At 38.8% G+C, this 25078-nt stretch overlaps 2 protein-coding genes across 2 annotated transcripts; one reads left to right on the top strand and one right to left on the bottom strand.

Annotated features, from left to right (window-relative positions):
• Positions 1 to 889: 889 nt before the first annotated feature.
• On the bottom strand, positions 890 to 4661 carry LOC110799806 (beta carbonic anhydrase 5, chloroplastic). The gene is made up of 9 exons (XM_022005077.2): positions 4302 to 4661; positions 4138 to 4208; positions 3377 to 3538; positions 3231 to 3279; positions 2951 to 3064; positions 2790 to 2843; positions 1787 to 1872; positions 1524 to 1629; positions 890 to 1414 (listed from the first exon to the last, which is right to left on the bottom strand). Exons 1-9 carry the CDS (start codon positions 4359 to 4361, stop codon positions 1217 to 1219), a joined length of 900 nt encoding a protein of 299 aa, XP_021860769.1. The 5' UTR covers positions 4362 to 4661; the 3' UTR covers positions 890 to 1216.
• A 16840-nt stretch (positions 4662 to 21501) lies between these two features.
• LOC110799803 (uncharacterized) lies at positions 21502 to 23141 on the top strand. Its single transcript, XM_056842721.1, has 4 exons — positions 21502 to 21568; positions 21683 to 22098; positions 22204 to 22788; positions 22860 to 23141. The coding sequence occupies exons 1-4, from the start codon at positions 21502 to 21504 to the stop codon at positions 23139 to 23141; spliced, it is 1350 nt and encodes a 449-aa protein (XP_056698699.1).
• The last annotated feature ends 1937 nt before the right edge of the window (positions 23142 to 25078 follow it).

A 25078-nucleotide genomic window follows, 5' to 3' on the forward strand; every position in this document is an offset into this window, starting at 1 on the left:
GTGTTATGTTTGCATTAGGAGTTCCTCTCTCACAATATTTATTTTTTCCCACCTTTATATCAGGGGTGGAATTAGGAGGAGCTGGCGGGGGCCATAGCTCCCCAATGATATGTTTAATTATTAAATATGCACTATAAAAGCACATGTTTGGTATAGCTCAAATGGTTATTTTTTAAAAAAATTGGAGGTGTAAGGAGGTACAAGGTTCAATTCTTAGCTCCCTCAATTTTATATTTAGTTTTCTTATTTTATTTTTGTTTTTCAATATTGTAAAAATTATATGTTAAAATTTAGCCCCCTATGTATAATTTCTGGTTTCGCCACTGCTTTATATATACTAGTTGTTGGACCATGCGCTAGCGCGCGAGGTCCCCCATGACATTGGAATCCATTAGCAAAACTAACCGATGAGGATTAAATTATTTATTAAATGTTAAGTAAATATGTAATGGTTGATAATAATACCTTGCAAACGAAAGAGTCTAATATTTCATTCGTTATATAAATATATAATTTATGCATATAAAGATAAATAAATTATTGAAAAGAACGTAAGAGAAAAAAAAAACACATGACAAAAGGATCAAGTCATCATATGGAAGAAGAAAGAAAGAGAAGAAATAAAATGGAATGAAATGTTGATGGTACGACTTGAACCTTAGACCAAAGGGAAAAGGCATTTAGAGCTTACAAAGGGAAGGTTAGGAAATTTAGCTCCTTATGAATAGTGAATTTCAAGGAATCTTCACTCATATCACTATTGATAAGCATAGTACTCAAAACACATTCATTTTAAAAGTTTGGGATAGTAGTAACAATAAAAACGAGAACGTGCGACTAGCTTTCACGAAACTCAAGCTGAACAGTCACTTGACAGAACTGTGACATCTTATGCCCAAACAATCACACTTTTGTCTATAAATAAGTTAAAATATACAAGTATCTTACAAAGTTACAAACCATGAACTCAACTGGGAAGATACGTAGTAGTAGTAGTAATAGTAGTACCAAATTACTACTACGTATCTATTAAAGGAGGGGAGTAAAATGTGATATCTCTAGTAACGAGAGATGATCCATGTACGTAACTGGAGCCCTTATCTCCCATCAAGAATACTAGAATCACAACGCATTCAAAGAAAAACCATACTAATACAATACAAGCAGCATAACTGATGGATACAGAAGAAATTGAAGAACAGAAATGAAGCACAAATCAGCTCCAAAATTCCCGGCTTTTAATTGAGCACATTTGACCGTCCTCAACCTTGTGATTATAATCAAGTGTCCACTTTTCAAATGTGCCGTCCACAAAATCATAGTAACCTCCATGGAGCGAAAGTGTACCTTTCGCAACTCTTTCTTTGATCCAAGGGTACGTAAGCAAGTTCATTAGTGAATGGTTGATTGATTCCTGTCAAATAGCAGAACAAAACAGGAGGAAGTTTGCCAACAACTTAGTTTCTTTATTAAAAATCCATCATTATTTACTTTTCAAATCAAAGTTTGCCAATGTTGTGCACCTTTTCACAGTGTCGACACTGTGAGTCGAGGTTGAGGTTGGAAGCCACAGCTTTGGTGCTAGCCCTTGCGTTCTTGCCAAAAGTAACCCAACTTTTAATGAAGCTCCTAGTAAGCAGTAAAGAATAGCATCATAAATTAGTACATGTTTCAAAGTTATGCAAAATGCTTTCTTCTTTGCATTTTGTTTCTAGGTTTGCCTCTTTTTCTTAGGAAGAGGGACGGGGAGTGGGCATGAAAAACAATATCTAGATAGACCTGGAACCTTGAATCTTCTTCTTCATCCTGCATACTCATGAGAGCACGGATTCCCCCACATCGGCTATGTCCAATAACTAGAATATTTTCAACCTGGCAAAATGAGATTTTAGTTAGCATGATTTTATGATTTCCACACAGAAGGGACACTACATCAAAGTGTTTTTTTTTATCCCATAGGAGGGGCTACTTTTCAATCTCTTTTACATGTTAGGGAACCTAGACTTGACAAAATTCATACATATTTGATAACATTACCCCAGTTTACCACTCGAGCCGCAGCTGAAACAAATGCTACAGAGTACAAATTAATATTAGAGATAGTGGCATTTTAGGGAGTAGCATTACTTTAGTGGGCTTGAAGAATAAGCTAGCTAGTTAGCTCTATAAATAGAACAAATTAGAGAGAGAGTAGCATGTTCAGAATTGTGGAAAGTAGTCAGTTTGTAAAAATTTGGAGAGTGCCATTCCTCTTGAAAGTTTGGCTTAATCTGTGATTAGCATTAATACAGTCATATCATTACTCTTCCTTAAATTTCTCTTTTCTGTCCATTGATCTTACTGTTTTGGGTCAATACTATCTATGCTAATTCATAGTAACAACGTAACCCAATTTCAAACCAACCAAACCACAACAGTATGACTGATAGTGAATACTTTTTTGCAATAGACCTGAATTTCACCCAATTTAAAATGTACACTATGACCCAAATATGATCCATATCAGCCTAAATAATGCACAATACAAACGACCCATTTTCCTAGTCTAACTTAGGAAGCATAAAAAAGGATCTTTTGATGTCCCAAGTCCTAACATGCTACTGGTGTTTACAGAAGCAACAAATTGAAATAATAAATTATGTTCAGGTTAGAAAATCTTCAAGGCATATGGGGACAATGTTTGCTACTACATCATGTGTTCAATATGTGTCTTCCACGGTTCATGTTAATATAAGTTTGTCACTTTAAGGTCAAACAGAAGGCTCAAGTTCACAAGAATTGCAATTCACCTGAAGAGTATTAACCGAAAATTCAAGCGCAGCTTTTGTCTCTGGGGGGCCAGTCTGTGTGGACAGGAAAGTCAAAACCAGATACAATAAAGAACTCAAAATATAATCTGTCAAACTTTCTAATAACCAATGATTAGAGAGAAGAAACACGGTGTAGCTACCTCAAAAGGAAGCACCAGATTCGCCACATTCCGCACAGTGAAAGCATCTCCAGGTTGAAATCCAAGGATGTTAGAAGGGCAAACTCTAGAATCTGCACAGGCAATCACTGTAAACTGTTCCCAAAATTGTCAGTCAGCAGTCTCAACTTCAGTCCTCAACCGAAGTGGAACTCTAAAAGTGATCACTGTCAAAGTGAAAATCACATAATGTAAGGGGGGAAATATAGATGATACAACAGATGCCCTTAAGCAGAATCCAATTATGGAAAGCAGTACAAACCTTGGGTGACTGAGTCTCGGCAAGGTTCTGATAGTGTTCTAAGTTCTTCCTACATACCCAAAACAAGAAGAAATCACTAATGTACAAAGAAACACAGCTACTTTCTTAAGGTAAGGCAGAAGCAGTCAAACCACAATTGAACTTACAAGTATACATCCTTCTTAAAACTTAAAAACCGTTGTTTCACATCACAAAATGGATCATGAACATTCAAAGTTTCTTCCGACATTTTTTCTCTGATATTTTCAGCCTCTTTAGTCAGCTCGGGAGATATTCTTGAAGCTTTTAGTCTCAAGACAGGATTAGTCCTGCAATGTGAGCAAAAAACAAGTTCCAAAATGATCATCAGTGGTACTAATACTTCAAGAACCAAATGACCTAGAAAACCAATACGTCCTGTACAAGACATTCTACTGCCAACGGATTTTGAACATAGAAAATGTACTTGAACAGCAATTTCAGACATAATTACCTGAAACGATATCGATATTATCAGAATCTAGGAAGAACTGTACATATAAGTTATTTACCTTAACCAAAACAAATTCAAACCACTTTATCAAGGTTCAAAGTTCAAACTACTAACTAAAGCTTAGTATATACCCATTGTAATACACTCAAAATAACTAGTGTATTGTCTACATTTATTATATAGTTCAATTCTTGAAAAGAAAATGCAGTGTAATTATACACCCGACCGGCTAAATTAACCAAGATGTCAAATCAAATAAAAGCAAGCTTAAAACCCAAAACCTCAATCGAATTCAACAACTCAATTTATCATTAACCAACTTACATAATTGAGTGAATAAAAAGTAAAAATAAAATAAAAAAGCAACAATCAACCCATAATGTAACAGTAATTTACCAAAATCATACAAAAATTAAACAATGGAGAAGGGATTACTTGGTAAAATTAGTCGATATTCTGAAAAGGGTCAGGTCACTTCCTCCCAATTTTAAAGTCGAACCAAAGATCTGCATCATAAAAATCAAAATCAAAACCAACCCAGAATAAATATTAAAAAAACAGGGGAACAAAAAAAAAAGGGGGGAAATCAGTGAAATTACATTGGAATTGTTGGAGAAATCGAGGAATGAAGAAAGAGAAGCAGATTGAAGAGAAGCCATAATAAAAAAGGAGAGAGAAAGAGAGAGAAAAAGGTAGAAGAAGAACTAGTGGTAGTGACAGCAGACATCTGGGAGAAGAGAATTTGAAACTTTAATAATAGAAATTAGGAGTGGTGTTGGAGTTGAGGTGCTCATTCGATTGTTCTTGATTCATAAAATAAAGGAGGAGAGAGAAATTTACAGTTGTGATGTTGGTAAGGAGTTGTTCTTTGTTAGGTTATCAGATCTGCGTCTTTTTACTGTAACAAGTAAAGTCTCTCCAACAAAGACGGAGAAAACTATGTCAGACTACAACTGTACCAGATATGATATGCGCATATAAAACTACGGAGTACTAGCTTTGCGTGCTCATCCTACCCTCGGGGGTAATTTAGGGTTAGTGGAGCGTGGAGGCTAGAGAGAGTGAGCGATTTCCTTCGATATTGTTTAAAGAACATCAAATTTTCAAAATGCGCCACTTCCTAACTTATTTCTCACCATACCGTCCATGTCAACATTAAAATCGGTATTCTTTTTTTAACAAAGCGGCACTAAAACGCTATCTGAGATAGCGATTTACATAAACCGCTATCTGACATAAATCGCTATCTCGGATAGAGGTTTATATATTCCCTAAATAAAAACTTACAGTGAGTTTTCAAAACAAAACTTATCGTACCCCCGTTATGTTTTAAAGCAAACCGCCATCTGAGATAGCGGTTATGTTTCAAAGCAAACCGCTATCTCAGATAGCGGTTTATAACATTGAACCGCCATCTGAGATGACGGTTTGCTTTAAAACGAAGCCACTATCTCAGATGACGGTTCAACGTTTAACCGGGAAAAAAAATTACTTCTCTTTCTCCCTTGCTGACGTGGACGGTATGATGGGAAGTAAATTAGAAAGTAACGTATTTTGGGAATTATTAGATCTTTATGCAATATTGAAGGAAATCGCTCAGAGAGAGTTGCTTGTAAATTGTTTCCATTTATAAATGGTAATAGTCCAGCTTTTTTTTTTCTTTCTTTTTTAGATAATTGGTAATATAGTCCAGGGTCGTCTCCGACAATATGAAGACCCTGTTCTAAGTATAAATATTAGGCCTCTGTAAAATTTGTAAAAGACAATTATTATATGTAAGACACAATATTAAGATTGTTTATACAAAATATAGAGCCAAAATGGATTAAATGGCTTGATAGGCATAAAAACTGAGTGATTTCTTCATCAATAAAGGGAGTCGTCGTTCGTCAATTACGAAGTATAATTAAAAGGAGAGTAACAATAGTAATTGAGATTTAGGAGCATTAAGTTTGAAGATTGGACAATCTTGGAGATTGGTGAAAGAAATGGAAAGTTTAATTGGGGGAAGTTATTAGTTTTTGTTGATTGTTACGGATTAGTTATTTATAGTATCATGTAGTTTGGCCCAAGTGAAGAAGCTTTCCGTTTCTTTTCTGGGTTTTACATATTTGACTCGATTTTTTTGGGCCTCCCAAAATTTGGGGCACAATGTTGTGTATCCGACTAGACCTCCTCAAAGCCAGGCCTAATATAGTTCAACTTGATTAACTTGTTTTATTTACACTAATATAAACTTGGTCCACGCTAATTTAGCGTGGACCAGGGCAATTGAGTAATTTGGTTGGGCAACATTGTATCTGTCACGTGACAGTTATTTCGTGATTTTAAAAAATAACTATATGCGTATTACATTAACTATGTGTTTTAAAGAGTTACTATTTGTTTTGAAGAGTTTCTATGCGATTTTGTGTCTAGCTCACTTTTATATACGTTTTAAATTATTTTTATTTTTTAAAATTTCAGAACTGCATTCTGTTCATTTCTCTCTCTTTATTTTCTCTCTATGCTTTTCATATTTTTGCTCAAATTTTAAGGGTTTGTTCAATTTTGTTCGATTTTCTTCGTAATTAACTTATAATTCTCATAATTAGATCTATTAGATGAGGAAAAAATGGAGGAAGTAGTAGATAAAGAAGGAGGTTCGTCGTTACCGAATTGAAGAATTTTCGCTCGTCTACAAATAATCTCAAGAAATTTGAGAGATCACATCTCGGTTCGTTGTTTTCTAAAGTATTTTAAGTTTATTTTTGTTTAAAATTGAAAATATTTGTTATTTTGGAGAAATTAACATGTGTGTTTTGCCGAAATATCGTTTTCACTTCACGAATTCGATCAGATACTTTGCGATTTTAAATAGTAACTATATGAGATATACAATAACTTTATGGTTTAAAGAGATACTATGTGATTTTACAGTTTCTGTGCGATTTTAACTATAATATTTGCTTATTGTGTGTTATAATGATCTATCGACTATATTTGACTATAAATTTCATGATTATGTTACTATAATCCAAAAAGTTTGTTCTCTTCTACAAGTTGATGCAAGACTTTATAAAAAGGACCGGGCCTACAAATTCCCCAGTTTCTAAATTATATATATGTTTGAAATAGTTACTATGTTAGTTTATATCCCTCGTTGGTTCCTGTTACCTTTACACCAAGTATCACATCGACTTCTCCTAGGTCTTTCATCTCAAATTTGAATTGAAGGAGAAGAACTTCTTGGTTTTCTCAATCGCGTCCATGTGTGTACCAAACAACAACATATCATCAACATAAAGGCATATTATAACACATTCAGAACCAAACATCTTAGAGTACACACATGCATCTGACCCATTAACCACAAAACCAAAAGTAAGGATATTGTTATGAAACTTTTCATACCACTGCTTTGGTTCCTGCTTTAGTCCATACAAGGATTTCTTGAGCCTACATACCTTGTTCTCCATGCCGGGAACAATGAACCATGGAAGTTTCTCCATGTAGGTTTCCTCTTCAAGATTACCATTCATAAAGCTTATTTTGGCGTCCATGTGGTGCACATGCAATTTATAAGCAGAAGTTGTAGCAAATAAAAGACGAATAGTGGAAATCTTTGTCACGGGTGAGTAGGTATAAAAGTAATCTACACCGAAACCCCTAATCACCAGTCTGGCTTTGAATTCTCAAAGAGCCATCAGTCTTCAACTTTCTCTTGAAGATCCACTTGCAACCAATAACTTTGCTCCCCTTTGGCAATTCTATAAGCTGCCATGTTTGTTTTCATTACAAGAAATTTATCTTTTCATGGAAAATATTTAGTAAAGAATGTACAATCGCTACCATACGTCAATATGTGTGTTAAATAATATAGACAATGGTAGCACTTTATAATCTTTATATTAACCTATAATTAATCAAGACGAAAAAGCTAATTATACGAACTACTATTCAGTATACCGCTCTATTTTTCACAAATTGCGCTAAAATTTTCTCACAAACTTTTTGGCAAAACCTTAGGCTAAAAGTTTCCAATTCCCTTCACTCTCATCCTTCCGTTTTTTTTATCAACTTAGGAAGTTAGGGTAAAGATATCAGTTTTCTCTCCTCCGTCAAATTCCTCCATAGGTGACACCAGGTAATTTTCTCACATCCATCAAATTCCTCCATAGGTGCACTCGAGCTATTTCATCACAAGTTCAACGTAATTTTCCTCTTTTTTATTTTAATTCTTTTCGAATTTGATTAAATTTTCCTAATTATTTTGGAAATTTGGTTGAATTTTCCCAATCCTTTTCAAATTTTGGTTGAATTTTCCTAATTCTTTTCGGTATTTGAATGATAGTTACATATCAATTCGGTTGTGGTTGTTCCTTTGTCATCGCTTCTCTCCTTCCCCCAAATTTAGGTATTCAGAGCAAACGAATTCTCCATTCTCTGTTGATTTCGAAGCAGTTCCAGGTAATTTTTCTCTTTTTTATTCTAATTATTTTCGAATTTTGGTTGTATTTTCCTAATTCTTGTAGAATTTGGTAGAATTTCCCTATTTTAATTCGAATTTTGGTTGAGATTTGGTCCTATTTTTCAAAGGAACAACTCACCGACGAGCAGATCGCCGAGTTTAAGGAAGCTTTCATCTTATTCGACAAAGATAGCGATGGTTTGTTCTTTTTTCCTCCTTTAGATCTGATTTATTTATTTATTTTTGTATATTTTTATACTTTTTGTATTCTTTGGTAATTTTTTGTTGTTTTTATGCGAGATTGATTGTGATATTTCATGTTTTTACATGTATCTCTTTGTTTTGAGAATATTTTGAAGATATGTGGTTTGGTTTCTATTTTTATAGCTAATCAACGAAATATAAGGAAACGCGTTTGTGTTGGTTGAAAATTTTGGGTTTGAGCACCAAATTATTGCTCGACTAATTGTAAAGCTTCTTCCTCCTCTCTGTGCTGGCGCACGTTTAGGGTGATATACTATCGTGCACCACCTCCATAGATGGGAAAGAAGAAGAAAACAATAGGTAATACTCCATCTCAACCTAATGGTAGTACTGGGGAACCTGTTGCGATTTCAAAAAACACAAATTTCGACCAAAATTTGCGAGAAACTCATATCCAATCGGGGGTTTTTGTGACTTCCATGGACCCTGCGAATGACTTGATCTCCTCTCCTCTGGTTCATCCTAGTGCTAGTATGATCCCAGTTGAGCTTCATAATACTATTTTGACGTATCATCACTCCCTTGGAATTCCTGTACCAAGTGCTCAAATAGAGCTGTTGCGTTTAAATTTGGGGGGAAGTATTGCTCGTCCTCAAATCGATGGTTTGGAGGGTTCAGTGAGGGTGAATGGGGAAGTTTGAGAGGAAGCTAGGGTTTTGGCTACGCAGTTAGAAGAAGCTTTGGCCCGAAGTAATCTAAGTAGTGCCCCTGTTCAAGGTGAAGGAGGTCCACAGCCTGTGCAGCGACGCCTATATATGCAGCCAACTACTGCTACTAGTTGGTCTAGCCTTCTCCAGCGTTCCCCGTTGACAAGCAAATGAGCTTCCCTTTAGTTTTTTGCCCCTGTTTTTAAGGAAGGTAAGAAAATTGCTCAATTACAAAAACCTGAGGTTGATGCTCTGATAGAAAAATGGATTACATCTCTTGTATTATATGTGGTAGGGGATGTTCCCACTATTGCCTCCACTAAGAGGTATATTGCTGCTAATTGGTCCCAGGTTGGAACTCCTACTGTCTTTCTTCATGATGATGGACATTTTGTTTTCCAGTTTTCATCCATTACAGATAGGGATGTTATAATGTGTGGGGGTCCTTATACCTTCTTTAGCAGGCCTATTATACTTAAGCATTAGTCTTCTGAGTTTAGATTTTATAATGAAGTGCTTAGGTTCATTCCCCGGTGGATTAGGTTGCCTAATCTCCCTTTAAATTGCTAGAGTTGTGATTCTCTGAGTAGAATTGCTAGTCTTTTGGGGGTTCCCTTGTGTGCTGATGATTGTACCACCAGGAAACAAAGATTATCTTTTGCTTGAATTTTGGTGGAAATGGATGTGACCACTGATTTACCAGACCATGTCTGGGTGGAAGAATGTAATGGAAGGGAGTTCAAACAACAAGTTCAATATTACTGGAAGCCTTCTTATTGCCACAAGTGTCAGATGCCTGGTCATAATTGTGCTACTGGGACTCATACTCAGGCTCCTGCTGCAAGAAAGGAACCATCAAAGGTGAAGAAAGTGTGGGTGCTTAAAAGGCAACAGGTGGTGGTGAATCAAGCTCTTCCTGCTGTTACACCAACTGCTACACCAGTTAATCAAGCTATGCCTTTGACTCAGTCTGGTGTTGATGCAGGTTGGAGGGTAGCAACAATGAAAGCAAGGAATAAAGGTGTTCCTATATCTACTAGTAATACTTTTTGTACTCTAGTAGAAGATGACACAGATGATGAGTCCATTGAGGAAGGGGATGAGGAGCAGCAGGAGGGAGGGGTTATTTTACCACCTGACCCTTTATGTTAAGCTTGTGTACTTGGAACATTAGAGGGTTGAATGATCCCTCTAAAGTTAAGGAGGTTAAAAGGCTTCTAAGTACTTATAATATTTAAATAATAGCTATCCTTGAAACTAGAGTTAAAATTAGGAAGTTGCAAGCTGTAGTTAAGAAGTTTGGCACCTCCTGGTCATTGTGAGGGGGTCGAAAAAGCACGAGGCTAATGCGTGACCTCGTCCCTCGTGGGTGTGACGATTCTTTTTATTCAATCAAGTGTAATTGGATTTCCTGTGAGTTTACACCCAATTGACTAGTAATATAGGAGTCGCCATTTAGTTTTTAACGACAATGAGAAAAACTGACAAAACCCGGTTATCGTGACATAAAGGGAGTGCAATTATGTTTGACCACGACGGCCGTAGGTTCCCTTGTGATCCCTGGTGTGGGGATCTCTCAACATACACCCGCAAGGTAGAGATTGAGGGTTCGGGGGACTGTAACTACCGAGAGGAGTACTTCGCTCGTCGATAACTCCAGAGGCAGGATATCCTTACTAGCTCAGCATAAATAATTGAAGGGACATGCGTTAACTATTAAACTAACCTGAGTTGGTTTTAGCAATATGCAACATATAATACTAGATCGATCGTGATTATCTGATTTAAATAGTATTAAGGGACCTAGCATGATAATCCAATTTCCCAAAAATGTTATATTTGTTAGGCGTGGTAGAACAATCAGATTTAGTTAGTTTAACAGTTCATAAAAAGGGCGAGGAAAGCAATTAAATCATCGAAAAGGGACACATTACGACGCACCCTTGAGAGGTGCGTCACGGTTCTCAGAAAACTAACCACTTTGACTTTGCTATTTCTCCTTTTTATTTAACGAATCTCAAATTATGGGACAGGATACGTTCTGTTCGATTTATGGATCGATTGCGACAGAACGCGTGAACAGTTTCGCAGCATGAGGCTTAGGCTAAGGGTTGGAGTCAATACTCAGAATATGAATTGTGTGTTGTGTTCCTTTCACGTCGAATTTGGGGTTGTATTTATAGGGAAGAGTTCGTGGAAAGATAGAATTGCGGAGTTCTAATCCACAAAGAATTAGGAAAAAACACGTACCCAGGTATTTTCAGCGCCCAGGACTGGGCGTCAAAGATTTCGGCGCCCAGCTCTGGGCGTTGAAAATAGGATCCAGGCAATTTCAGCGCCCAGGGCTGGGCGTTGAAATTGCTGTTTGGGCCGTTTCTTTGTCAGATTCGGATTCCTAGAATCCAGAGTGTTTGAGATTTAATCGAGTCTTTCATTGCGTATCAATTTCATGACGGAATGCGTCTGGGCCCGTTACGAACTCTAGGCTCGTTAGGATTTTAATTAATACGTAACTCTTATTTCCGAATCATATTAGGAATAGGACTCTCGCAGTTTTCTATCTCATTTAGGATTTATGTTGGAGTGCAACTCCTAATTCTGACAGGTTTCTGTCTTTTATGACTTGCCACTTTTAGAAGCTACCCTTTACGGCAGTTACTATTTTTAGTAGGTTTCTATAAATAGCAGGTTTCGGGTGAAATGAAAAGGGGAATTGAGATTCGTTATTTTATAGGAGATGCGTTGTCAAGTGGAGATTTATGCTTTCATCATCGAACCTTTCCCTTTCAGGAATGGGGACAAAAGTAGGTGTCTACAGTTAGCCCCCACTTTGACTGAGTCTCGGGATGAGACGATGGTCAAAGTATTAGACGGAGTGCGTCACACAAGCCATGGTGTATGTGACCTGTTTTGCGAGGGTCTCACGAGCCCCCGAGTGATAACATTTGACTTAAGGGTCATCACTTGAAATGTAGACATATCCCTCACGTGTCATTGGGATTTGTCAACTGATAGTATAGAAACTTCCTCACTTTGTCATTGGAAGGATCTAAAGGTGCGTAGAAACTCCCTCACTTTGTCTGAATAGCTACAGATGTTTTCGAAATCAAAGCTATAAAGTGTAATTGGGCCTGGCCAAGCCCAATCACGAGGTAAAAATGTTTTTTAAAGATTCTCATTTTCAGGGCTATCTAAACGAGAAAACCCCCTTGTTTTTATGGGACGTAAAACGAAGGAAAATCCAGCACATCGCTCTTTTTTAGAAAAAAACGGAAAACCAATCCTTTAATTTTTGGAAAAAGGGAAAACCAGAAAAAGTTATCGCTGCAGCGACTAAGGACCTGCGCGGTTAGTGACGCAGACCCCGCCGGCTAAAGATGGCGAGCCTGTCCGCTAAGGGTGGACACCCCGTCCGGTAGAAGTGGACGAATCTGTTTTGAAGTTTGTTTGCTTTTTTTTGAAAATAAGGACCTACGCGGCTTGTGACGTAGACCCCGCCGGCTAAAGATGGCGAACCTGTCCGCTAAGGGTGGACGCCCCGTCCGAAAAAGTGGACAAATCTTGTTTTTGAAATTTGAAAATAAGGACCTACGCGGCTTGTGACGTAGACCCCGCCGGCTAAAGATGGCGAACCTGTCCGCTAAGGGTGGACACCCCGTCCGATAGAAGTGGACGAATCTGTTTTGAAATTTGTTTTGTGTTTATTTTTGAAAATAAGGACCTACGTGGTTTGCGCCGTAGACCCCGCCGGCTGAAGATGGCGAGCCTGTTTCATTTTGTTTTTCGAAAATTGTATTTTTCGAAAACTGAGGACCTGCGCCGCTAGTGACGCAGACCCCGCCCGCTGAAGGTGGGCGAGCCCTGTCCGCTAAGGGTGGACATCTCTGAATTCGTTTTTCTATTTGGAACTCGCGCGGTTCGTGGCGCGATCTTGCCCGATTGAGGTGGGCAAGTCCCTATTTCATTTGTTCTTGTGATTTCTTTGAGAATTTCTTTTCTTATTCATTCTTATAGGAGCGAATTCTTCCGAGGGATGCTCGGATTTAGTTGCAACCTGAATGTGGGTTGACAATGTGTTTAGATGGACCATAGTCTCGTGGTCATCACCTTTTCATGGTTTTGAGCTAGTCTTTCCGGCTCAATTTTGCCACTACCTGGGTCCTTGATTTAGGGGACTATGTATAAGTATCAACGACGACCTTTTTCTTGAGGTCGTAATCCGGTTTTATCTTTTGAGGTTATCCAAACACGGGACTTCGTACAGTGTAGTCTGGGAATATTGTTCTAACTTTGCACACTTTCTTTTGAAATATATATTTTCTTTCGAGCCACCAAGCACTCATGCTTGGCGGTAAGTTCTTGTCAAAGAGGTTCTTTGGGGATACGCATTCTGTAATGTCCTTGATCGTGTTTGGGATTGTGCTCGTAAGTGCGAGCGATCTTTGTGGTGGTGTGCTACTTTGACAAGGTCGTGAGGTGCGACTTTCGGCAATTTTCAAGTCGAATGAGTATGGCAGGGCCCAATAGAAGTTAGGGCCTTTTTTGAGCCAGGGTTCATTTTCGGCGCCCAGGCCTGGGCGTTGAAATAATTCACGCCCAGGTGGGGCGTTGAAAGTGTTGTTTGGGCTGGTCTTTTGATGACACAGTTGGCCTCTTGTTCATTCGTTTATTTCACTTGGAAGTTCTATGTATTCTCTTCTCTTTTGTTTTTTCTTTATTTTTAGAACGTGATGATTTTCTTGAGAAGCCGTAGCCGATTGGTGGACTACGGTGCTTGTCGCTTTGGGGCGATTATTTTAAGGAACTGTTGCTCTTTAAGGCGTACAGTTATTGCAACAGTTGGGCGAGTCTATATGGCCCAAGGAACATACCTTGAGGCGTAAGACTTTGATCGCTCTTGTATATATTTTTCCTTTTGAACGCGTTCGTGAGTGATGATATGTATGTGCGAACGAGCGTTCATAGAATGGCCGTTGTGTGCGGTCCAATAATCAGTTCGCTTGAATCATTTTTTTGAGCAATGACTGATTTTGAATAGTTTGCTTAGAGGCTTGCTAGGGTTCAGGCCCATTCATGAAGTGGGCTTAAACATCGTGCCCTTTCGATTGTTCAAACATTTGCTTCGAGATTTTTTATTTTGTTATGGTTGTTTCGTAGCTTGGAGCCCCCAAGTATGCATGTTGGGATGCTTCCTTTTGGCGTACGATTTTTGTAGGTTCTTTCGAGAAATATGCCTTGGGGTTCCGCTCGTGTAGGTGCGAGCTATCCCTTTCGTGGTAGGTAATATTTTGCTACCTTTAATCCTTAATGTAGAAGTCGTGTGGCTTGCATTTTGAATTTGGGTGATAAGTAGTCTTTTCCTCTTTTACACATGCTCTTGGTCGTGCCTACATTAGTGCAATATGCCTTACTCTTTTTTGGACTTGTACTGTGGGACGGTTGAACTTATGGTGCAACGTAGGCTTGTGTGGCTTAACGGCGTGTCTTAGAACATTCCTCCAGGTGTTGGGATATCTTTATTATTTTTTGCACTGGAGTACTTCATCATGCCTTGTTCAGGTGCTCGAATAAGTGTGGCACCTTCTGTGTGGGTTTGCACGGCTTATTACTTCGTTCGATGCGAGGATTCATAGGTGTTTCTTTCTCTCCTTTTTTTTTATCTGGGCAAAACTTGGCTAGCAGAAAGATTCAGCGCCCGGGCTGGGGCGTTAAAGATATAGGCGCCCAGCTCTGGGCGTTGAAAATGATTTATGGGTATATTTTGACAGTTCTTATCCTTGATTTTTTTCTTTCGCTTTTGCTTTGGAACGAGGTAGACTGTGTAACGGGCGCTTGTAGGGCGAGCGTTATGTGCAGTAGTTTGATCGGAGTTTTGGTGACTCGCGATTTTCAGTTACCCTTGTTAGTGGGGTGACTTTATATATTCTAAGTAGTGCTTTAGAATTTGGGAGGGGTTGTAGCCATTCTAAGGTTTGTTTTTCACGATTGACCTTAGGATTGTGCCCCTATGACGTGTGTATAGCATTAGCGTCGAGAATTTGCGATAAAATCGTTATTTCGAGCATTTTTAGAGTGTTTTTCTCAAGCCCCCAATTGTAGCTACGGGATTGGCTTGGTGCTATAATGCCTTGCATACGTTTTTATGCATTCATGGTGACATGGATCATGAATAGTTTGAACCAGACTCGTTTAGTGCGAGGTACGTTCGGGTAGTAATTTGCTACTTTTCTTGTGAATGTCGTATTGTGCGACATTACCATGGTCAAGGTAGTCACATGTTGACGTGTGCCTTGACCAAAATCTAGGTGCCTTTCTTTACCCATAATCATGTTTAGAAATCTTTTTGACTCACTTGCGACATCAAGATAAACACATACTTAGCTTAAACCAACGACACTTTATTATGTTCGAAAAAAGTCTTTGAAAATTATTTGAAAATTATTTAAAATCCGAGTCTTACTGTGTACAATCCGAGGTGTCCTGAGTAGGTTGACTTATAGAAGGGTTCGTACAGGATTACATGAGTGAATCAAAATACTGTTACGATTTTTGGAATGTTGTCTAAGGGTTTGCTGGAAGCCAGGGTGCAGGCGTCAAGATACACTTGTGCCCGTTCGGCATATGCTTTAGGCTTTTAGGGCCGTCTTTTCCAGAATTGCGGGAATATAAACCGTTTTCAAATGGACTTAGATTTACTTGGTGTATGTCTGTACAAAAAGTCAAGGTATACTTAGTTCTTTCCCTAGCTCTTCCATTTCAATTTTTTAGCCCCCAGTTGCTATTATGTTTTCCTATTAATGATGCTTTTAGATTTCGATTTTAGATGCCCGTGTCATATGTCTGAGTAGGGTGAGCCTTGGTTAAGTGCCAAGTCCTATTGACAATGTCTGATTTTTTTTCAAAGGGGATTAGCAAGCATTTGAATTACCATGAACGGGTGCCCTGAGTTCGAAGGAACGATGGGGGGACGCCGTAGAACAATCCTCTTCATTGTAAGCTTACTGCCTTTGCTACTTGTTGGCGATTATGACTGTGTCTAGTGGTGAAAGAAGGTCTTTAAGTGAACGACTATGTCTAGTGGTGAAAGAAAGTCTTTAAGTGAGTTAGTTCGCTTTAGGGAGGGTCAAGTCGAATACTTTAGAGGTCATGGACGCTTGCGCTAGCCCCCATTCAATTGAGGCAAAGCGATCTTTTTGAGTCTTGGCTAAAAGTGCCTAGGAGTGTGATGCTCCTTCTGGCAAGGGTATGTGCCCTTATTATTTTTCGATGTGTGCTCATTAATTTTGGCATTTTGATGACTTGGATTCTTCCTTTGACTTAAATTTTTCTTTCGATTTGGATTGCAAGTAATTAAATTTCAATAAGGGACTTCTATTTTTATTCTTGTTTTTCTATAGACTTTAATATTGGTTGGACCGAATCATGGATTGCCTACGTATCCGCCTTAAATAGATTTAATTTGGAATCAGGTCTTGCGTAGTTCTTAGCCTAGAAAATGGTTTCTTAGAATGCCGATTTTTAAACAAGTATGTTCTGAGGTGGAAACATATTATTTGAAACGGTAGAATAAGTGAAGTTTATTATTATTTTAATCTGTTGCTTTGCCGTAGGCCAAAAATTTGTTTTATATATTTTTTTTGAGTACATGTATATTTTTTTTTTGGTGGTACGTATATCTTATTTTTTTTGGTGGTATATCTGAATACGTGTTGTACCCCTCCAAGTGTTCGTTATTTTTCCGTGCATGTGCGGATAAAATGACGAGCACTTCTGGAAAAAATTTGGCAGGCAGAGAGTTTCAGCGCCCAGGCTGGGGCGTTAAAGATTTCGGCGCCCAGCTGTGGGCGCTGAAAATTATTTCTGGGCGGATCTTTTTTGGTACGCTAAATGCTTCGTTTTTCTTTTTAGACTAACTTTAGAGGCGCTTTTGCAAAGTTTCTTTTTTATTATTCACATTTTTTTTTTTTTGCAATTTTCATTTGTTTCCTTTTTTTGTTTGTGACTCAAGACGGTTTGAAGGATGGGTTGAATGAGATAGGATAATTTGTATAGGTATTGGTCAAGCATGAGGATTACATCCGCTAGGACTCACATTTTGCAGCCTCAAGCTAGGGCCATGAGTTTACATCAACCAAGGCCAATGAGTAGCATGGGGACGGCTCACAGGTATATCAACAGGATGTATCCAAACAAGTTATATGGTCATTATGCTAATGGTGGTGTAAGAACAGGTTTGGGCTTTGGAAATAATGGGTATGACGCACGAGTTAAGGTCGTGCGTGGTTTGCGGTTGACAACAAGTTCAAGAACAAGAGTCGAGGTAATGGTTTCTTGGGTTATGGCAATGAGAACATGGATGGGTTAAATGAGCTGAACAGGGGCCCCAGAGCGAAGGCGTCTAAGAGCATAAGGATTGGAAAGGGTAGACATCGTAGAATCTTATGTTTTGGATTGGTTGACTCAATTCTTTTCTTCGTTTACTTGGGTAAATTTCGCACTTTGGGAGGTACGGGCTAAGTATTTCATGGTTCGCTCTTTTCGCTCTCCCTTTTCTCTTTCTATTTGTTCCTTTTGCTTGGGATTTCTCCCCAACATAAATCCTTCAATCAATTTGGGCTAAAAGGTAGATGGTTGTGGTCTTTGAGTCACGAGGCGAGACTGAGTGAGCCTCGTTTGGTAGGCCTATAGTGGACCTTTAATTTTAGTAGGCCTAGGGTGGACCTTTAAATTATCTTACTTTGCAAGCGTATTTAGTCGTTTCTTAAAATGTGCAAATAGCGTAGATTCAAAATGTTGTTTTTACCTTATTGAATTTTAACGAAAGAATTACATCGAAAATATTTTTTTGCTTCTTTTCAGAATCCAGTTTCTGGGGTTTAATTGGAAGTTGTGATTTAGACTCAAACTTTCATTAATCTTTCTTATTATAACCCATGTATGAATACAAGGAGGTGGCCTAGACTCAAAATAATGACATGGAGTAAGCCTATAATACTTGACCAAGCGACTCTCAGACTTAGGCTAATTGGACCATAACTTTCGTTGGTTGACACTTTAGATTTTAACCCTTGGGTGTTCATTTGTCATGCGCCATTTTGCTTAATGTTGGCTAGGTAGTTAATTTGGGAGATCGAATTTTTATTTTTGCAAGACTAGAATCATTAGTGCGGCTTCTCTCTTAGCATGTATTGCTTTATCCCAATGGTAGCCTTATGGCATGCCGATTTGGGTATTTTCATGGTTTGTCATGTTGTATTCATGGAAAATCTTTTTAGTCCGTACTTAGGGGTACTTCAAGGAGCAAGTGGCTCAAGAGGACTATGATAGTCGTGACCCAATGTGATCATAAGCCTTGAGGCCATTAATTTTGTGCTAATGGTATTGACACCTTAGGTTCACTTTGGGGGTTGTGCGTCTATGGGGGAATGATTTTCAGAATGTGACTGTTTCCATTTTGCAAATACTATAATATATTCTTTTTATTGGTGAGAGAGAGTATTGAGGCCGTGGATTCCTAGCAAGGGATGACAATTACATATGGGTGCTCATTGATTTAAATGTTAGGAAGGGAGACTCAATATGGTTTAACCTTTTAGCTTGCAGAACAACACCAAGTATTAGGACCGATTCTATGGATAAGACAACTAAGACTTAGGATTTAGATTGTACTTTGGCATAGCCTAGTCTAGACTCGGATTTACTTTTTATTCAAACATTATTTTTCCTTAAAAACTTCATTTGAACATTATTTTTGAATACTTTGCCCATGTGACATTCATAATTATTAGCATGTTCGGTTTTGATGCCGAGCATTGTCGTCGTAGGAGGCCTAACAACGACACAAAGAGTTATTTATTTTTTATAAGTCGCTTTTAGAATCGAGTGCTTTTTCATACGCCCTCGTAGCTTCTTTTTTTTTTCACGAAAAGTTTTTTTTTTGCTACGTGTTTTTTTGCGTGGGCACCGAGGCTGCTGTTCCTGACCAAAAGGCCAAGCAGCAACTTCAGCGCCCAGCGTAGGGCGTGAGAAATTCTGGCGCCCAGCCAGGGGCGTTGAAAATGCGTCCCTGGATGGTTCTCGTTTTCTGTTTGCGTCTACTTTTGTTTATGCGACTTCGATTTTGCGTGCTTGCCTAATAACGTCCTTTACGCGTCGTGCAACGTTTGTGGGATTCGTTACAGGCCATCCTGAGCGTCGCTTATTTTTGTGGCGATCGTTCGGGTTTGCGAAACACGTGTTTCGGTATAACTCTCTGGCAAATTGGTTTATGAGTGTTTGGGCAATCTTTAAGGTCGTTGGTTTTTTCTAGGACAGTTTGTCACACACAATCATATATTTCGCTACACATAACTAACATTCCATCATGAGGCAATAATAATATGTCATGTAGTTTATGATAGGCTTCTATGGGTAGTTATTTGCGCCTGGCTTGGTACCGCTTCTATCGTAGATCCAACACATGCCCCGGTCGAGGTAGTGTCTTCAACAGACGAATTTCGCTCAAGAGGCCAACCCGCAAGTGCAAGCCAAGGGGGATGCAGGCGAGAGGGACCTAATGAGCGAGCGATTGGGTTCGGGATAGGTGTACTACCTGCACAAGTACCGAGTGGGCAACATGCGCGGCGTATGCACCCCCCTATTGGCGAAAAAAGGTATCCCTAGTCCCAACTCCCGAGGGAGCCGAGATTCGTTATGCTGTTCTGCCCGTTCACATTAATATGCTGATTTTCAGGTCGTCCCAACTTGATTGGGAAATAAACGCGGGGTAGGATCGTTTCACCCTTCGGCTATTTTGATTATCTACAAGCACGAGTATTTCCTTCACTATCCCCAGCGGAATCGCCACTGTGAGGGGGTCGAAAAAGCACGAGGCTAATGCGTGACCTCGTCCCTCGTGGGTGTGACGATTCTTTTTATTCAATCAAGTGTAATTGGATTTCCTGTGAGTTTACACCCAATTGACTAGTAATATAGGAGTCGCCATTCAGTTTTTAACGACAATGAGAAAAACTGACAAAACCCGGTTATCGTGACATAAAGGGAGTGCAATTATGTTTGACCACGACGGCCGTAGGTTCCCTTGTGATCCCTGGTGTGGGGATCTCTCAACATACACCCGCAAGGTAGAGATTGAGGGTTCGGGGGACTGTAACTACCGAGAGGAGTACTTCGCTCGTCGATAACTCCAGAGGCAGGATATTCTTACTAGCTCAGCATAAATAATTGAAGGGACATGCGTTAACTATTAAACTAATCCGAGTTGGTTTTAGCAATATGCAACATATAATACTAGATCGATCGTGATTATCTGATTTAAATAGTATTAAGGGACCTAGCATGATAATCCAATTTCCCAAAAATGTTATATTTGTTAGGCGTGGTAGAACAATCAGATTTAGTTAGTTTAACAGTTCATAAAAAGGGCGAGGAAAGCAATTAAATCATCGAAAAGGGACACATTACGACGCACCCTTGAGAGGTGCGTCACGGTTCTCAGAAAACTAACCACTTTGAATTTGCTATTTCTCCTTTTTATTTAACGAATCTCAAATTATGGGACAGGATACGTTCTGTTCGATTTATGGATCGATTGCGACAGAACGCGTGAACAGTTTCGCAGCGTGAGGCTTAGGCTAAGGGTTGGAGTCAATACTCAGAATATGAATTGTGTGTTGTGTTCCTTTCACGTCGAATTTGGGGCTGTATTTATAGGGAAGAGTTCGTGGAAAGATAGAATTGCGGAGTTCTAATCCACAAAGAATTAGGAAAAAACACGTACCCAGGTATTTTCAGCGCCCAGGGCTGGGCGTCAAAGATTTCGGCGCCCAGCTCTGGGCGTTGAAAATAGGATCCAGGCAATTTCAGCGCCCAGGGCTGGGCGTTGAAATTGCTGTTTGGGCCGTTTCTTTGTCAGATTCGGATTCCTAGAATCCGGAGTGTTTGAGATTTAATCGAGTCTTTCATTGCGTATCAATTTCATGACGGAATGCGTCTGGGCCCGTTACGAACTCTAGGCTCGTTAGGATTTTAATTAATACGTAACTCTTATTTCCGAATCATATTAGGAATAGGACTCTCGCAGTTTTCTATCTCATTTAGGATTTATGTTGGAGTGCAACACCTAATTCTGACAGGTTTCTATCTTTTATGACTTGCCAATTTTAGAAGCTACCCTTTACGGCAGTTACTATTTTTAGCAGGTTTCTATAAATAGCAGGTTTCGGGTGAAATGAAAAGGGGAATTGAGATTCGTTATTTTATAGGAGATGCGTTGTCAAGTGGAGATTTATGCTTTCATCATCGAACCTTTCCCTTTCGGGAATGGGGACAAAAGTAGGTGTCTACAGTCATGGGAACATAATTATTTGTATTGTGACAGGGGTAGGGTGTGGTTGGGGTGGCAAGCCAGTTCAGTGACAGTTAAAGTGTTAAACAACCATGAGTAGTATATTCATTGTGGAATTTATGACTATAAGGGGGATTTTGTCTTTTACTTTACTGATGTGTATGGCCGGCCTGCATACTCTTGAAGCTAGGAAGCAACTTTGGAGTAATACGGAAACTATTTGTACCTCAGTGGGTAATGCCCCATGGCTGATCTCATGAGATTTTAATGCAGTTCTGGATGTGCAAGATAGGGTGAATGGTGCTCCTGTCTCTTGGGATGATATCAAGGATTTTTCTGAGTGTGTGGGTAAATGTCAACTGTTTGAACTCAAAAGTAGTGGGCATTTATATTCTTGGCACAAAGGGGGTGATGTCAATAAAACAGCTAGTAGAATAGATAGATGCTTTGGTAATGGGGATTTGATGAGTGAAAGAGGTTCAGTTTTCTCAGAATATTTAAACCCTTCTTTGTCAGATCATAGCCCTATTATTATCAAGTGTATTTCAGAAGTTAAGGGGGTGGAATACCATTTAGGTTTCTTCAATTATTTAGTTGATCACCTAGAGTTTCTTTCATTGGTGGAGCGTAGTTGGAAGGATCCTGTTGAAGGGTCTGTGATGTTTTCAGTCTGGGAGAAATTAAAAAGGGTGAAGTTGAGGTTAAAAACTCTTCATCAATAGGAATTTGAAGGCATTCAAGACAAGATCACTCAAACTAGGAAGCATCTTGAGATAATCCAGTCTTAGTTGCAGATTCAGCACTCAGATGATTCACTTTTGAGGGAGGAGCATAATTGTACTACAGTTCAGAGGAAATGGCTCAATATTGAGGAAATAGCCTTGAGGCAGAAGTCAAGGTTGCAGTGGTTGAACGCAGGGGATTCAAACAATAAGTTCTTCTTTGATACAGTTAAGGAAAGGCATAGGGTTAATAGGATCTCTAAGCTCACTGATGACAACAACAATAAGTTAGTGAAACCTGATGAAATACAAGCAGAGTTTCTTAAGTTTTATGGAGCTCTTCTTGGTACTAGTGTTGTTGTGTTGCCAATAATTGATCCTACTATGAGAGCAAGGGCTACCTTGATTTATTCTGACATATCTTATTTGTGTCAACCTGTGACTGATGTTGAGATTGACCTTGCTATGCAGGGTATTGATGGGGATAAAGCACCAGGAATTGATGGCTTCAATGCTATATTCTTCAAAAAAACCTGGAAGGTGATTAAAATTGATGTATATGCTATTGTAAAGGATTTCTTTGCTCATAAGGCAATGCTGGCTCAGGTGAACAGCACCACCATTACTCTGGTGCCTAAAGTCCCTAACCCTTATAAGGTTAAGGATTGTAGGCCTATTGCCTGCTGCACTACTGTGTACAAAGTCATCTCCAAGGTTTTGACTTCCAGGTTAAAAAGGTAGTAGGGTCTATTGTTAGTGATTGTCAGGCTGGGTTTATTCCAGGTAGGCATATTTCTGTTAATATCCTGCTTGCTACTGAATTGGTCAAGGGTTACAATAGGAAGCATATTTCTCCTAGATGTATGATCAAGTATGCCTATGACTCAATTGAGTGGATCTTTTTAATGGATGTTATGAGAGATCTGGGGTTTCCTGCTTTGTTTACTGATTGGATTTTGGCATGCATTTCTTCTGTCTCTTACATTATTCTTATAAATGGTAAACCTTGAAAACCTTTCCCTACTAAGAAAGGGTTAAGGAAAGGTGATCCTCTTTCTCCTTTCCACTTTGCTATTAGGATGGAGTATCTGTCTAGGAGCCTGATGCAACTTAAGAATGATCCTAATTTAAATTTTCACCCAAGATGTGAGAGACTAAGCATTACTCATATGTTTTTTGCTGATGATCTTCTCATGTTTTCTAGGGCTGGTCCTATTTCTACTACCATGATATTTCAGAAATTTAGACTGTTCTCTAAAGTTTCAGGTTTGGAAGCAGACTTAGACAAAAGTAATGTCTATATTTGTGGTGCTTCAGTTTCCACCCAGGAGCAGATTATGGGTACTTTGAACATTCCTGTAGGGGGGTTCCCCTTCATATATCTGGGAGTGCCTCTTTCTACAAAAAAGCTCTCCTATATTCAGTGCAAACCCTTGATAGATAAAGTTCTTGCTAGAGCTAAGAGCTGGACTGTTAGACACCTTTCTTATGCAGGGAGATTGCAGTTGGTCAGAACCATCTTACTCAGTTTATAGTCCTTCTGGTGTCAGATTTTTGTACTTCCTAAGAAAGCCATTAAAGAAATCCAGAGTTATTGCAGAGTGTTTTTGTGGACATGTGATATTGCTGCTTCAAAGAAAGCCTTAATTTCTTGGGCTGGTATGTGTTTGCCAAGGTCTGCAGGGGGATGGAATATTAAGAACATGGAACTTTGGAACAAGGCTGTTGTGTGTAAACTATTGTGGGCTATTACTCACAAAAAAATATAAACTCTGGGTGAGATGGGTTGATAGCTACTATGTGAAGGGTAGATCTCTGGTTGGTTTTCATTGCACTTCACCTATGTCTTGGTCACTAAAAAAGATTATAGGTTGTATGTCTCTTATTGTTAGTGTTGGTGGTTGGTCTGCAGTCATGAAGTATGGGAAATTATCATTAAACTAATGTACCAACAACTGTGTGGAGTGCAGGTTAAGGTTCCTTGGAGGAGAGTCATTTGTAACAATCCAGCAACACCTATGAGTCTTTTTATTCTTTGGATTGCTGTGTGGAAAAGATTGTCTACTTTTGACAGACTTCTGAAATGGGGTGGTGGTTTCTTCTGCTACATGCCTTGTGTGTCAGACATGTGTCGAATAAGTTGGTCATTTGTTTTTCAAATGTTATACCTCTGGAGTAGTTTGGCAGGAAGTTCTGAAGTTTCTTCAGTTTAGCAGATGCCCTGGTGGGTTTGCAGATGAACTGACTGGGTAAGGAAGAGCTGCAAGAGAAGTGGTAATAGACACAAGTTGATGCTTATGTTCTTTGCTAAAAGTGTGTATTCCCTATGGTTGAATAGGAGTGATATGGTTTATAACCAACACTGTAATACACCTCAGGTCCCGTTTAGGAGGATTCATTATAATGTTGCTAGCAGAACCACTGAGGAGCTTAACTCTTACTTGTTAGATTTGAGTTTATAGTTTGTTAGCTTATTTGGTGCTTGTGGCTCTGTGGCTCTGTGGCTTTGAGCTTGTAATGGTTGTTGCCTTGTTTGGCTGTTGCCTTTTCTTCCCTTTTGGTAATATATTTCTATTCGCCAAAAAAATATTTGGGTTTGATTTGAATAATATGAATTTTTTTGTTGAAAATCTAATGAAAAGTGTTTTTTGATGATGTAATATTTGCACTTTATGATTTGTCTGTATTTTAATTTAATGAAAATGGTTGGATATTGTTGTTTGATGAGATATTATGTAATTTTGTTGTATTTTGTTGCTACTTCTTATTGGGAAAGAAACAAAAGGAATATAGAAGGCTTACACAAGTGCATTTTAAGTCAGTACATGTGTAACACCCTAATAATTCCTTGATTTTTATAAAATATTTTCCAATTTAAAACAAAAGAATTACCAAGATATTACCGCCACCGTGATAATGGCTAAGGCTATTTACCAGAATTACGCAG

Source organism: Spinacia oleracea, chromosome 4 (assembly GCF_020520425.1).
Source record: "Spinacia oleracea cultivar Varoflay chromosome 4, BTI_SOV_V1, whole genome shotgun sequence".
NCBI lineage: Eukaryota > Viridiplantae > Streptophyta > Magnoliopsida > Caryophyllales > Amaranthaceae > Spinacia > Spinacia oleracea.

Bases quoted from the DNA above. Each gene is read 5' to 3' on its own strand.
- LOC110799803 (XM_056842721.1), top strand. From the start codon at position 21,502: ATGAGTAGTATATTCATTGTGGAATTTATGACTATAAGGGGGATTTTG. The intron at 22,099-22,203 runs GTGAAGTTGAGG...TCTTAGTTGCAG, and splicing joins TCTGGGAGAAATTAAAAAGG to ATTCAGCACTCAGATGATTC. The intron at 22,789-22,859 runs GTTAAGGATTGT...TTTGACTTCCAG, and splicing joins AAGTCCCTAACCCTTATAAG to GTTAAAAAGGTAGTAGGGTC.
- LOC110799806 (XM_022005077.2), bottom strand. From the start codon at position 4,361: ATGGCTTCTCTTCAATCTGCTTCTCTTTCTTCATTCCTCGATTTCTCC. The intron at 4,209-4,301 runs GTAATTTCACTG...TTTATGATGCAG, and splicing joins ATTTCTCCAACAATTCCAAT to ATCTTTGGTTCGACTTTAAA. The intron at 2,844-2,950 runs GTAGCTACACCG...CTGTCCACACAG, and splicing joins ATCTGGTGCTTCCTTTTGAG to ACTGGCCCCCCAGAGACAAA.